General features: G+C 44.6%; 1 protein-coding gene across 1 annotated transcript; it reads left to right on the plus strand.

Moving 5' to 3' along the window:
• Positions 1 to 10,532: 10,532 nt before the first annotated feature.
• On the plus strand, positions 10,533 to 13,484 carry LOC133391325 (uncharacterized). The gene is made up of 3 exons (XM_061644763.1): positions 10,533 to 10,554; positions 11,077 to 11,753; positions 11,838 to 13,484. Exons 1-3 carry the CDS (start codon positions 10,533 to 10,535, stop codon positions 13,482 to 13,484), a joined length of 2,346 nt encoding a protein of 781 aa, XP_061500747.1.
• Positions 13,485 to 14,205: the final 721 nt, after the last annotated feature.

A 14,205-nucleotide genomic window follows, 5' to 3' on the forward strand; every position in this document is an offset into this window, starting at 1 on the left:
TACAAAACACTTGCATCAATGCACAGATTACAATCACATAAACATAAATATAAACATAGAGGATAAAATGTTAAGCATTGTTTTTCCTTGCAAAATGTGCTTCTTCACTTAAACTGCGTGACGATATTTGTATTGTTACACACAACCTTATCTTATATATATATTTTTTTTCTTTGGCACAACAACCGCTATCGGTCAAGGCCTGCCTGTACCCACTACAACAGTTTGCACTCACTGGTTGAACATAGTTTCCCCGCCAACTATTGAATATTTGCTTTTTAGTTGGCACGTTTTTCCATACAAAAATGTTCTGAAATTATTCTCGTCAAGCCATGCGATTTTTGCGAGATTTTCAAAAATCTGGTTTTTCATACAAATGCATTCTTTTTAAATGAACTATGAAATGAAGCCAACTATCGAGCCAAAGGTGACGGTCCATACGATGCTTGAACCCTTTATCCTTACCCTTTTCCAACACTATCTTAGTACGCAAAATGCATTTTAGCCAAAACAAAATATTTTTATAATTTCTCTTTGCCACGGTAGGAAGGCCCATTCTAGCTTTGAACCCATGACGGGCATGTCATGACCATGACGGACACGTACGAGATATCGACAGTACTACGCAATCGCTTTTTTGTTCCGATTATCCCGAATAAAACCAAAATTTGTTTTTAACACCACACTGCACCACAGTTCAATTAAAGATACGCTTAGTTTTGGTTCAGAATGCTTAACTATTTTTTGTTAAAGTTGCGAAAAAACACCATACATACCCGGACATTTCACTCTGAGATTAAATTGATAAACACATTCACAACGTAACAACAACACAACATTACAATCACTTGATGCTAAGACAAAATTAATTATATATTCACATTTACTACCACTTTCACAACCCCACATCACCACAAACAAGTGTTTCACAAAATTATACTTACCAATCTGCACATTAGCCCGGCTGGTTTCTGCTTCTTCTTCTAACACCAGTTGTGCAGAGCGCATTTGCATCTGGCGATAATATTGCCCGGATTGCTTAGATGCCTCCAGAGACGCATCCATGTAGTCCATGTTTTCCATGTTATCCATGTTATTCATTTTTTGCTGTATTGAACAAATTAATGTAAGTCTATTTGTAATGTTACAATGCTGACACAAAACAAATTTACCTAGCTTCACTTGATAAACCACTTTTACTTTTCACTTGTGTTTGTCCTTTCGAAATGGCTTCACTATTTTGACAGCACTTGCTCAGATTTGAGGAGAAAAATGTATTGAGAGAACGCACTGCGCTGGCGTAATCGATTTGTACTGCGAGAGAATTTTGCAAGTCCCAGATGAGCGCGATAGCAGAAAAATGATGGTAGATCGAGAGAGATGGGTAGACTCGGTCCAGCGCAATCCGCTGGTAGATGCATGTGTGTGTGACGAACGAAAGACTTCAGACCCCGCTTCCCCCCTTTTTCATCCATCGTTTTTCGTCACACCCACACACCTCTACACGGGCGGCGGTTTGCCGTCCAAAATCTAGAGAGAGAAGACAGGGCCTCTCGCTTTGGCACACAGAAAAACCTCTCAACAACTTCGGCTCTGCTACTTGGGTCTACTGCAAGTGGGTACGTAAGTGGGTACATATGAGTACAAGACGATCCCATACAAAACTTCGGCTTTTTGCGGACTGGGCTATTGTGCCCGATGTTTTGGGAGCCGAAACGCGGCTTGCCGGGATTCCTTCGAGTGTGCGCATAGTGCGCATGAAGCTGGCGAAACCCATCCCTTCCTTCATTACTGTGTGTGGTGAGATGACCGGTGTGTTGTATCGCGGACAGCAGCAAACTTGCCGTCACTGCAATGAAGCTTTGCATCACGGTATTAGCTGCATCCAAAACCGTGTGGGTCAGCTCCTCAACAGCGGTGCGGCAAAATCCTACGCAAGTACCGTTAAGCAAGCACCAGCACAAATATCTGATGCGAACACAGCATCAACTAGTACCGCAGGTACTAACACCACGGGACGGCGCAAAGGGAAGGCCAAAATCACTTCCCTTACAAACACTACTAAGCCACCAGCGAGCACTGCATCGAAAGTGGCTAATCGGCTTGTGATCCCGATCGAACCGCTAACTCTCGCTACGCCTTCGGGTCCGAAGCGGAGCGTGAAAGCCAGTGGTGAGCAACCCGAGGAGAAGATGCGTGCTGCCGTTAGTGCCGTCGCAACGCATGTAGAAAATGACGATGCTCCTACTTTTGCTTACTCCTACTGCTCCTGCTGCCAATGATACTGCCGCTGCCGCTACTATCAGTGCCGCTGTTTCCGCTGCTGTTGCCGATGCTGCCGCTGCTACGGATGCTGCCACTGATGCTAACGATGCGGCTGCATCTGAGCCCATGAGGGTGGAATGCCGGGCGCTTTCAGGTGCCTTAATGTTCAAAGAGCCGCTCGCAATCCCTTCCACATCCTTTTCCATCCCTTCCCACGACGAACCGCTTGCGGTTAAACGCAAGCAAAATCCGGAAACGGATAATGAGAGTGACGCCTCATGTTCGTCAACATTTAGTGTTATGAGCGCGTCCAAGCGTAAGCCTGGTCGACCGCCAAAAAAACACACAACTTCACTACAGATTAATTAAGTTTTGTTGCGATGGATCCTAACCCGGTAAGTAGTAATCTTGGTAGTAGCTATAATATAGCTACTATTAATATTAATGCGATTTCTAACGCGACAAAGCTGGAAGTCCTCAAAACATTTATTAGGACGATGGACCTGGACATCATATTTCTGCAAGAAGTATGTATTTCAGATCTATCGATTCCTGGATATAACGTAATTTGCAATGTTGATGTGACGGGGAGGGGTACGGCGATCGCTTTACGTCAACATTTAAAATTTTCCCATGTCGAGCGCAGCTTAGATTCTCGTCTGATTTGCGTTCGACTCGAGAACAATGCCACCCTGTGCAATGTTTACGCTCCTTCGGGCAGTCAGCGGAGAGCGGAAAGGGAGGATTTTTTCGGGCGAACGTTACCATTCTATTTGCGGAATGCATGTAACCATGTTATTCTAGCGGGTGACTTTAACTGCGTGTTGCAGCCGAAAGATGTGACGGGCGCTAGAAATTTTAGCCTTTCTTTGCAAAACGCTGTAAGCAACATGGGCATGTGCGACAGCTGGGAGCTTCTCACAGGTAACTCAGTGGAGTTTTCTTATGTCACAAGTGGTTCGGGTTCACGTATTGATCGTTGTTATGTCTCCTCTTCACTTAAAACACAGTTAAGAGCGACCAGTATGCATCTCTTGTCCTTTTCCGATCACAAGGCGCTTACCGTTCGTGTTTGCCTTCCAATCCCGCCGAGCCGTTCGCACAGCAATGGCTATTGGCAACTGAGACCACATGTATTAACTGACGCAAACCTGGAGGAGCTCGGATGCAAGTGGAACTATTGGACCAGACAGCGTAGAAATTACGGCTCGTGGATGCAGTGGTGGGTTGAGCTCGCGAAGCCTAAAATAAAGTCGTTTTTCCGTTGGAAAACGAATGAACGGTACCAAAGTTTTCGCTTGCATCAGGAACTGCTCTACAGGGGGTTGAAGTCCGCCTATGATCGATATGTCACGGACCCTAACGAGTTAGTGAATATAAATCGTATAAAAGGACAAATGCTTCTCTTTCAGAGACGTTTTTCCGAGGACTTCACCCGCATCAATGAAACACGCGTATGCGGAGAGAGCATGTCGGTCTTTCAGTTAGGGGAGCAAAGGAGGAGGCGAACGATGATCGACAAGCTGACGATTGATGACGGATCGTCCTTAACTGAGCTAAAGGATATAAATGTTCATGTTGAGGGCTTTTTCAGAAATCTATACACAACATCCGACACATCCACAACGACCACAGAAACAACATTCACAAGCACACGCGTTATTTCCGAGGACTGCGAAGCCAACAAAAATTGCATGGACGAGTTTACTTATGGTGAGCTTTTCGATGCAATTAAAAAGTCACCTTCGAGAAAGTCCCCTGGCCCGGATGGAATTCCCAAAGAGTTTTATCACCGTGCATTCAGCATCATAAATAGAGAGCTTCTTCTAGTTCTTAATGAGGCCCTCTTAGGAAAGATTCTTGAAAGTTTCGTTGACGGGGTCATAGTGTTGGTTAGGAAGAGGGGAGGAGGCTGTACCATGTTTGCATTTTGACCGATATCACTCCTTAACGCAGATTACAAGCTTCTGTCGCGGATGGTCAAACACAGACTCGATGGCATCATCGGGAAGTGGGAGATTATTTCGGCAGCGCAGAAATGTTGTAATAAACCACGCAACATTTTTCAAGCTGTTCTTTCCGTTAAGGAGAGAGTGATTGATCTGCAGAGGAAACGAAAGTGTGGTAAGCTCATCTCCTTTGACCTTTCGCATGCTTTTGATCGCGTCAATAGGAATTTCCTTTTTAAAACCATGCTCTCTTTGGGATTTCATCCGAGGTTGGTGGGGCTTCTGAGAACTATTGGTGAGCGATCAGCATCCCGCATCCTCATTAATGGTCACCTCTCTCTGTCCTTTCCGATCCAACGTTCTGTCCGACAAGGTGACCCTCTTTCCATGCACCTTTTCATCCTTTACCTTCAACCGCTCATCACAAGACTAGAAGGTATTTGCTGCGGCCAGGATGACCTGGTCAACGCATATGCTGACGACATCTCTGTGGTGACAACCTCTCCTGACAAAATCGAGCGTGTGCGAGTACTATTTGAGGCATTTGGAAGTGTCTCTGATGCTCGTCTAAACGTGGACAAAACCAACGCACTCAACGTAGGAATCGTTAGTGCTTCCACAATAGTATCTGTCCCATGGCTACACACTGTTCAACGGCTTCGACTGCTCGGAATTCTATTTTCGAATAACATCCGAGATGACATGGGACAGAATTGGGACGTCGTAATCCAGCACTTTAGATCTCTAGTGTGGCTGCATCGCATGAGAGATTTAAATCTTGTGCAGAAGGTATACCTTCTCAACACTTTCCTGCTACCGAAGCTGTGGTACGTGGCGTCAGTTTGTGGCGCCAGAGCATTGGACATTGCGAAAGTCACTAGTGTTATTGGTTCCTTTCTGTGGCATGGCACTGGAGGAATCCGGATCCCACTTCATCAGCTGGCACTACCACGGAAGCGAGGTGGTCTGAATCTGCACATACCAGCAATTACAGTTAATGTTCTCTTGACGAACAGGTATGTTGCAGAACGAGAGTGCCTAGCAATCGGTGAGCCACACATCATCAGGGTCGGTAATCCACCGGATCTCTCAAGCATTCCGACTACATATCCTTGCCTGAGAAACGTGATCAAACAACTTGCGTAAGTGCCACCAGAGTACGATCAAAGGCCATCGTCTCGGCTGTTGCGGCGTATGCTTACGAGCAGATTACCAGACGCTAACATAGTGCGTGAGACACGACAACACAGCTGGAGAAGGATCTGGAGAAACGTCAATTGTCCAGCCTTATCATCCCTTCAACGTTCGACACTTTTCCTGTTGGTCAACGGAAAAATTCCAACATGCGATCTCCTTTTCCGAATGGGGCGAATTGTGACCAACTCGTGTTTGTTTTGTCCGTTCGTGGAAACCCTGGAGCATAAATTTTCATATTGCAGAAGAGTTTCTGCGGCTTGGGAGCTATTGCAACAGAAAATTACTGCGTTAGCTCCAGGTTGTGCTCGTTCTTTTAACTGTTTGCAATTCCCAGTACTAGCCGGAGTTAGTACTGAACAGAGAATAGGTGTTTTGCGTTTGTTTGCAAACTATATAATCCACATCGTTGGTAACAATTGTTGTCTAACGTTATAAAATATCTTATGTTTTTTTCCCCTGCGTCATTCTGTTTTTGTACATTAATTAGTTCATAAGCATTAGACTTTACTCGCAAATATATATATATATATATATATATATATATATATATATATATATATATATATATATATATATATATATATATATATATATATATATATATATATATATATATATATATATATATGTTTTATAAAAAAAAATATATGTATATATTTGTCTTATTCTTCTTTTCTTTTTTTTGCAGCCCTCCCAGAGGCGTACATTTATCGAGTAGGCCTCCCAGAGGCGTCCTCTTTTTATGCTCGGCCCTCTCAGAGGCGTTCGTTGTTATTATTATTATTATTATTTTTTGTAGCCCTCCCAGAGGCGTACATTTTCGAGTAGCCCTCCCAGAGGCTTCCTCATGTTACAAGTAGCCCTCCTAGAGATTTTTCTCCTTTACACATAGCCATCCCAGAGGCGTATTTTATATATGTATCAACGTTCTATAATTCCAGAGAACTGCCTCAATTTACCAACTACAATTTTAATTAGTTTGACTAAAATTGATAAAAAATTTCACATTCGTACCGAACCGTAAAACATATCCGGAAGATCACGCTTCATGCTAAGCACCGTACTTTAGCGTGAACACCGACTTTCGAAACAATCTACGCATACATTTGAAGTCATAGCCTTTGGAATATTTCGCTTCTTTGTAAAAAAGAAAACGACATTTTGATCCTTAGTGAAAACGCGGGTTCTCTAGACGTAGTGCACAAACCTGCGCACACACACAATTCTGGCGGAAATACACTCCTGTTTGAGCATGTGTGCCTTCTAGATCAGGTATGTCAAACCTGCTGTTCGGTAGAAAATTGGATGTGGATTTGCTTAGTCTAAGGAAATAATTATAATTATTGATATTTATCTTTCTTTTTTTTGTACCATAGTACACTGACTCTTTTTTTTAATTTAAGAACTATTCTTTTCGGCTCGTGGGTTAAAAATTTAAAACATAAATGTAACACACTGATGAAAAGTGTTTGACACACCTGCTCCAGAATACGTACGCATACACTTAAAGTCGTGGCGCCCTAACGATCTTTTGTGTTATGTTAACAATAAGAACGCAATACCACCGGGAATCGATTCTAAGAATTCGCGTGAATTGTGGATGTCATACACGCACAAACACACATGAACACACACTCGCACACCTCTGGTATCGTGCTCGAACAAGAATGCAAATTCCCGGGAAACGGTCATACAACTGTGGTAAGCATTGTTTCCACGTGAATAGGCCCGTTCTCCACACAATGCACGCACACTTGTCGGTATATATTTTTCTTTACAAATCCTCTGTCTTCGGTTAGAAACACCGATCCGTGTTCAATATCGCTTCTGTTCATCCTCAACATACATTGCTCGTTTATACACAATAAACCACATCTACTGAACGTCTCATGCAACCGACATGACGCACTTCACTTCATTTATCAACATTTTCAGCCCATTCCCGCAATGCACCGTTCTCAATCCACAAAATGTTTTATACAGGCGGTCCCCGAGATACACGGTTAATGGGGACCGAAAACGTCCGCAAAATACCGCGTATCTCGAATTTCCGCGTAAGTCGAATCTCTTGATTTCCAGCTAAAATATCACTAATTTTCGTGTAATTTTGCAAGTAGGGGGTGGTTTTAGCCTCGTTATGAATTATTTGAGGTGATTCTGACTGAATATAACAGTTTTAAACCTTTTGGAATAGTTTTTAACATCCCATCGAAACGGAAATTATTTGGCAATTTACAATTGATGTGTCAAATCAGTACAATTTGCTCAAAGAACTGTCAAATTCAGAAAACCGCGTATCTCCGAATCCGCGTATAAGAGGTACCGTGTATCTCGGGGACCGCCTGTACTTACGATCTGGGAGCATGGTTTGCGCCATTGTCGTGATATCCGCTACTCTCTTCGCCAATTACAACAATCGCCTTACTCTACAATCCCGTAAGCCGAAATATCACCTGAAATTTCATCAGGGTGCCTGTAAGCGCCTACAAAATCCACTTTTTGCACATCACGAGCAAGTAGGTAGCTTTTTTATGTTCTGACTGACAGGTCGATTGGACAGAATGAATTGCTGCATTTTCAGCTATTTGTTTTACTAATATCCAGTGAAACGACTAATTTGACACTTATTTTACTGATTTTCAGTAAAATGCGTATTACTGAAATGAATTCAGTAAATTGTTTTGCTGAAAGTCAGTAGAAACATTACATTCATGCTGAAAATCAGTAAAATATTCTATTACTGAACCGTTTTAGTAAAAAAATTTACTGAAGCAGGATGAGAAAATTTTGCTGTGTAGAGAGCAAGAACCAATAATGATAAAGCGAGATGAAAAGATGGAGAAGAAGGGAAAAAGGGGAGAAAGCGAACGTGGGCGTAAACTATTTTTCGACCATTATCATTTTTGCGTTAACACGGTCACTTTTTTGTCAGAAAGAGATAAACACATACAGCGCGCCTTCTCAAACGACCGTAAACGCTTAAATCGATCAAGAACATCGATCGGTTCTTCGGACGTTTCTGCTCGCTTTCTCGATCGGTTTCAGCGGAAAGCGAGCTAGAAACCGAACTCAACAACTGCTCGATTTTGTTGTGTGGGACATACAATTATTCCTGCCGATATCTGAGGGGTAACTTCTTATTTCTTACTAGTTGTTGGAGATTGATCATTTGAATTTATTAGTTTGAATTCGAAATTCGAACTAAATTTAGAGATAGGATAGGAAATGAACTCATAGGCATAGATAAGGATAACAGAATGAACTCAAAATGAATTATGTAATGAACTCTTGACAATTGAATATACAGTAGCAAACGGACATTTGAACGAGTCGCATTCATTTTTCTAACCGGCACAAGTTTTTGGAATTATCGGGAAAGAAAACGAGTTGTACCACGTAGCCGAACATTCGTGAGGTTTTCTCACACTAGTCGATTTACTGGATGCTTCAAAACATGATAAAATTTTTGTTCTCGCTTTGGTGCTAGGGGTTTTGGTTTGTCGGATGTCAATGGCTTTTCTGGGTTATCTTGTTGAGGTCTGGGAAGTTTTGATGACGGAATATCGTTTTCAAATTGGGATGGGAAATTCCGTAGATGTGTTATTGAACGTCGATACCGTACCCCTGCTTCATTAGCAACGATGGTATCGTTTCCCTTCTTTTCTAGCACAGTAAATTTTTGGAGTTTGAACTTAGGTTCAAGTTTCCCAGTTGTTCGAGCAGCTACGCGAATCGTGCAGATTTGAACTGCGGATCGGATCACATCCGTGCCCGTTCATGTACACATCTCTATCGATCTTCAATTAATAAATAGAGGGCGAAAAGGCTTTTTCCCTCTCTTCATCACCAGCAATTTCTTACGGCTTCGGTAATTATTAGCAGCAAAAACCAAAGAAAGAAAAGGAAACTTTATCCGAAAACTATTCGCGACGAAACATTGGTGCCGTGACCAGGATTGTGCCGATATCCTGAATATTTGCAATTTTTTCGATAAAGTGTTAAACACCTTTGCCTTTCACTGCCCGACCGTTACACTGCACTTTACACTACACTCGCGCACACGATAATCGCAGTTATAGTAAGATGCCAGCTCAACCGCTTATTTTGTCGTCGAGACGAACGACTTTGATTGCCATTTTGGCCCGTTACGAAGAGTTTCTTCAAAACTACCAGCCCGATAGGAATTCTATCGAGGTGGAAACTCGTATGGCCAAATTTGACCAAATATGCAAGGATTTGGAGAGCCTTCAACAGCAGCTGGAGGACAGTGCAACCGCTGCTGAAGAGATGACACACAATGCCGCCCTTAGGGAGGATTTTGAACGGCGCTTGATTCGCGTTCAATCGGCATTGAAAGCGAAATATAGAGAAATTCTGCGCAGTGAAGTGTCGCAGCAAGGAGCCGGTAGGAACCCGCTACAAGGCATAAAACTGCCCACCATCGCTCTGCCGGAGTTTGACGGCGATTATATGCAATGGCTGACCTTTAGGGATACCTTTGAGTGTTTGATTCACGATAATGTTGATTTGCCGCGAATAAAAAAAATCCATTATCTACGCGCAGCCCTAAAAGGTGAAGCAGCGCAAGTGATCGAGGCCATTACAATAAGCGCCTCCAGCTATGAATTAGCTTGGAAAACACTCGCTGAGCGATATTCGAATGAATATCTACTGAAAAAACGCCACTTACAAGCGATGTTCGGCATCACACCAGCGAAGAGGAAAAGTGCGACAACCCTGCACCAGTTAGTGGACGAGTTCGAGCGTCACAAAAAAACTTTAAATCACTTGGGAGAGAAAACTGACAGCTGGAGTAGCATTTTAGAGCATTTACTTTGCACAAAATTGCCCTCTAACACATTGCTCGATTGGGAAGAATTTGCTTCGACCAATGACAATCTGAGCTACGATTCGTTGATTGCCTTTTTGCACCGCCGTATGCGCGTACTCGAGACGCTATTAGTAAACAAACCTGAACCATCACCTATAGAAGCACCGATACCACCAAGACGCTCCATTTTTCCGCGCACTGCTATTTTTGCTACCACTGACCGCGATGTTAATAAATGCCCGTTGTGCAATATGCCGCACACCATAACAAAATGCCAGCGATTTAATGCCATGAATCCTGCCCAGCGGTACCGTAAGTTACTAGATGCCCGCTTGTGTTTGAATTGTCTGCGAGACAATCTCCGTGCCCGCGATTGCTCGTCACAGTACAAGTGTCGTCATTGCAACTTGGCGCATCACACAATGATTCACACTGAAAGCACTCCTAGCACATCTTCCACTACATTTCCAATGCTAGCTGCGCAAGATGAACCTTCACACACAACACACGCCACTGATGATCACACGGCTAGCATACAACGCAGCTACGCAGCTGCAATAAAACAATCACCTTCACAAATATTATTACAAACTGCACTTCTAAATGTAACCGATGCACACGGCATCCTGAATCCTGTGCGTGCACTCTTAGACAGCGCATCACAGCCCAATTTGATGAGCAATCGCCTTGCCCAGAGGTTGGCTTTGAAAGGTAGCACGGTTAACATAACCCTCAAAGGAGCAGGACTATCCACCAGAACAGTGAGGAGGTCGGTTCGAGCTCAAATTGCTTCACGTGTTGAACATTTTGACTTGGATGTCGATTTTCTGGTAGACAAGGTGATCGCTGATCTGCCGGCGCATGATGTTTCCACTCGCGGCTGGAACATTCCTTCGGAATTTGTTTTGGCTGACCCGCAGTTCGATAAATCAGCCCCGATTGATCTCATCCTTGGTGCCCGTCATTACGCTTCCTTCTTTACGAACGTAAAATCGCACGAGCTTGCTCCGAACATTCCAACTATGCTGAACAGCGTGTTTGGGTGGGTCATGATTGGTCCCACCTCTCCTCAGAATCCTGCATCTCCGACCGATTGCACCGCCGCGTCCACAATCGTCTGCATGGCATCCCGGGAGGAGTCTCTCGAACGCTTTTGGAAGCTGGAAGAGTTAAGCGTCAATGATTCGTACTCACCTGATGAGCGGCGATGCGAAACATTGTATAAAGAAACCATTCAGCGCGACGAGTCGGGTCGCTATATTGTACGATTGCCCAAACAGACCGACTTCACGGAAAAGCTTGGCCTGTCTAAAACTACCGCTTTGAGGCGCTTCGAGCTGCTGGAGAGGAGGCTAGAACGCAACCCACAGCTCAAGGAAGACTATCATGCCTTCATGAAGGAGTATTTGGAGCTGGGGCACATGTCGCTCATGAACAAAGATAGTGGGGATGAACGGGCGTACTACCTACCGTACCATCCCGTATTTAAAGCCTCCAGTACCACCACGAAAGTAAGGGTCGTGTTCGACGGATCTGCAAAAACAAGCACCGATTATTCCTTGAATGACATTCTATGTGTTGGTCCAATCGTGTAGGACGAGCTGCTTGATATTGTGTTGCGATTCCGCACCTACCAAATAGCACTTGTGGGAGATATAGCTAAAATGTACCGACAAATTCTCAATGGTGGGTTTGAGTTGCGCAAGTGGACCTCAAACAATCTGAGCGTGCTCTCCGGCTTAAGCACCGAGTATATCGGCACACACTCATCGCTGCATTTTATACCCAACGAGACCGTCAAAGCACTCGGCATCTCGTGGAAGCCTGAATCTGATGAGCTGTGTTTTGAATCCAACACTGAGGCTGATGAAGCCACGTCGAGCAAGCGATCTATTTTGTCAAGCATTGCCAAAATGTACGATCCGCTCGGATTGATAGCACCGGTGATCGTGCGTGCTAAGATGCTGATGCAGGAGCTATGGCTACTCAAATCCAGCTGGGATGAACCTGTTCCTAATCACATCTGTAAAAAATGGAAGGCGATTCAGAGCGACTGGAAAACGTTATCCGAGTACAGGACTAACCGTTACGCTCTCTTACCAGATGCAACAGTACAATTTCACACATTTACCGATGCTTCGGAGGCCGCCTACGGAGCATGTGTCTACGCTCGTTGTGAAAACGCGGCGGGAGAAGTCCGCATCAGCCTATTAGCTTCGAAGTCTCGAGTGGCACCACTGAAGCGCGTCACGTTGCCGAGGCTTGAACTAAGCGCAACTGTCCTGGGCGCCCATCTGCATCATCGCGTCAAGGAGGCAATGCAGATCGTGTGCGCCGAATCGGTTTTCTGGTCCGACTCAACAGTGACGCTAAAATGGATTGCGTCACCTCCCAACTCCTGGAAGACGTTCGTGGCAAATCGAGTAGCTGAGGTGCAACACTACTCTCATTCAAGGCAATGGAGGCACGTTCCTGGCACATCCAATCCTGCTGACTTGATTTCCCGAGGCATGTCGGCAGCACACTTCACGCAGAATCAGCTTTGGAATAACGGTCCAGATTGGCTTGTGCAACCTTCGTCCCATTGGCCCAGCTCAGATCCAGAACCAAGCGATGAGGCGGACCTAGAAACACGCCAGGTGAGTGCCGCTTTAGTTTGTACACCAACTCATCCATGGTTTGGCATTTCTTCATCCTTCACCAGAATGGTACGCATCATTGCATACTGCATACGGTTTGTGCGCAACACCAAGCAGAAGGCGCGATCCCAGCGACCGATACCGCACACCAATGCATCTAAGACGATCACGCCCGAGTACGTGGATGCTGCAAAAACTGTTCTTTGCCGAATAGCCCAGCATGATTCATTTTCCGCGGAAATCAAGCAGCTAAAAAAGGGAGAAGCATTGATGAAACAATCACCTTTACGAAAACTTACCCCATTCCTGGATACAGAGGAAGTAATACGGGTGGGAGGACGAATGAACTTGTCGCAACAACCGTATCAGTCCAAGCATCCAGCTGTTCTGCAGAAGAACCACAAATTCACCCGTCTGCTTGCGGAAGATTACCACGAAGAGCTGAAACATGCTAGTGGAAGGCTATTGCTATCTCGCATTAGAGAGCTGTATTGGCCACTGGACGAACGTCGCTTGGTGAAAAGCATCTCAAGGAACTCGCACGGCAGCCGGTTGGCCAGCTTCCACCATCCCGCATCACACCGAGCCGACCGTTTTCTGTAACCGGAGTGGACTACGCCGGTCCATTCTATTTGAAGCCAGCGCACCGGAAGGCAGCAGCTACTAAGAGCTATCTGTGCGTTTTCGTGTGTTTCGCTACGAAAGCTGTGCATTTGGAACTCGTAGGAGACCTCACAACGGCGGGATTCTTAGCAGCGCTACGCCAATTCACATCACGACGCGGATTGCCAGCCCACATCCATTCTGATAATGGGAAAAACTTCGAAGGCGCAGAACGTGAACTCAAGGAGCTTTTTGAGCTGTTCAACGACGAACAACACCGCAACACCGTGGCTACCAGATGGCGAAAAGGCTTTTTCCCTCTCTTCATCACCAGCAATTTCTTACGGCTTCGGTAATTATTAGCAGCAAAAACCAAAGAAAGAAAAGGAAACTTTATCCGAAAACTATTCGCGACGAAACACTAGTTTCACAATTACGTAACTGTTGCAAATGCAACTTCTTTCCTAATCGCATTGAATAGACTAGACACGTTTTATAAAAACTTTGTTTTAACGAACTATAAAGAACGTGTCTTTATTCGCGGTAGCAGGAAAAAAGGACGAGAGCGCATCTCTCGCCTCTATTTATAATATTACAATTCGCGATGGCCGCCGTCGTCTTCGATCATTCCCTTTCGCGCGCCTCGTGGTTAACTTCGTAAACGTCAATTGGAGTCGACATAGGCCCATGCAGCAGACAGCGCTAAAGGGCCATTACACGT

Source organism: Anopheles gambiae, chromosome X, assembly GCF_943734735.2.
Source record: "Anopheles gambiae chromosome X, idAnoGambNW_F1_1, whole genome shotgun sequence".
NCBI classification, from domain to species: Eukaryota; Metazoa; Arthropoda; class Insecta; order Diptera; family Culicidae; genus Anopheles; species Anopheles gambiae.

Coding starts and splice junctions, on each gene's coding strand:
- LOC133391325 (XM_061644763.1), top strand. CDS start 10,533: ATGAATCCTGCCCAGCGGTACC. Junction 10,555..11,076: donor GAATCCTGCCCAGCGGTACC/GTAAGTTACTAG, acceptor ATTTTCTGGTAG/ACAAGGTGATCGCTGATCTG. Junction 11,754..11,837: donor CCTCCAGTACCACCACGAAA/GTAAGGGTCGTG, acceptor CCAATCGTGTAG/GACGAGCTGCTTGATATTGT.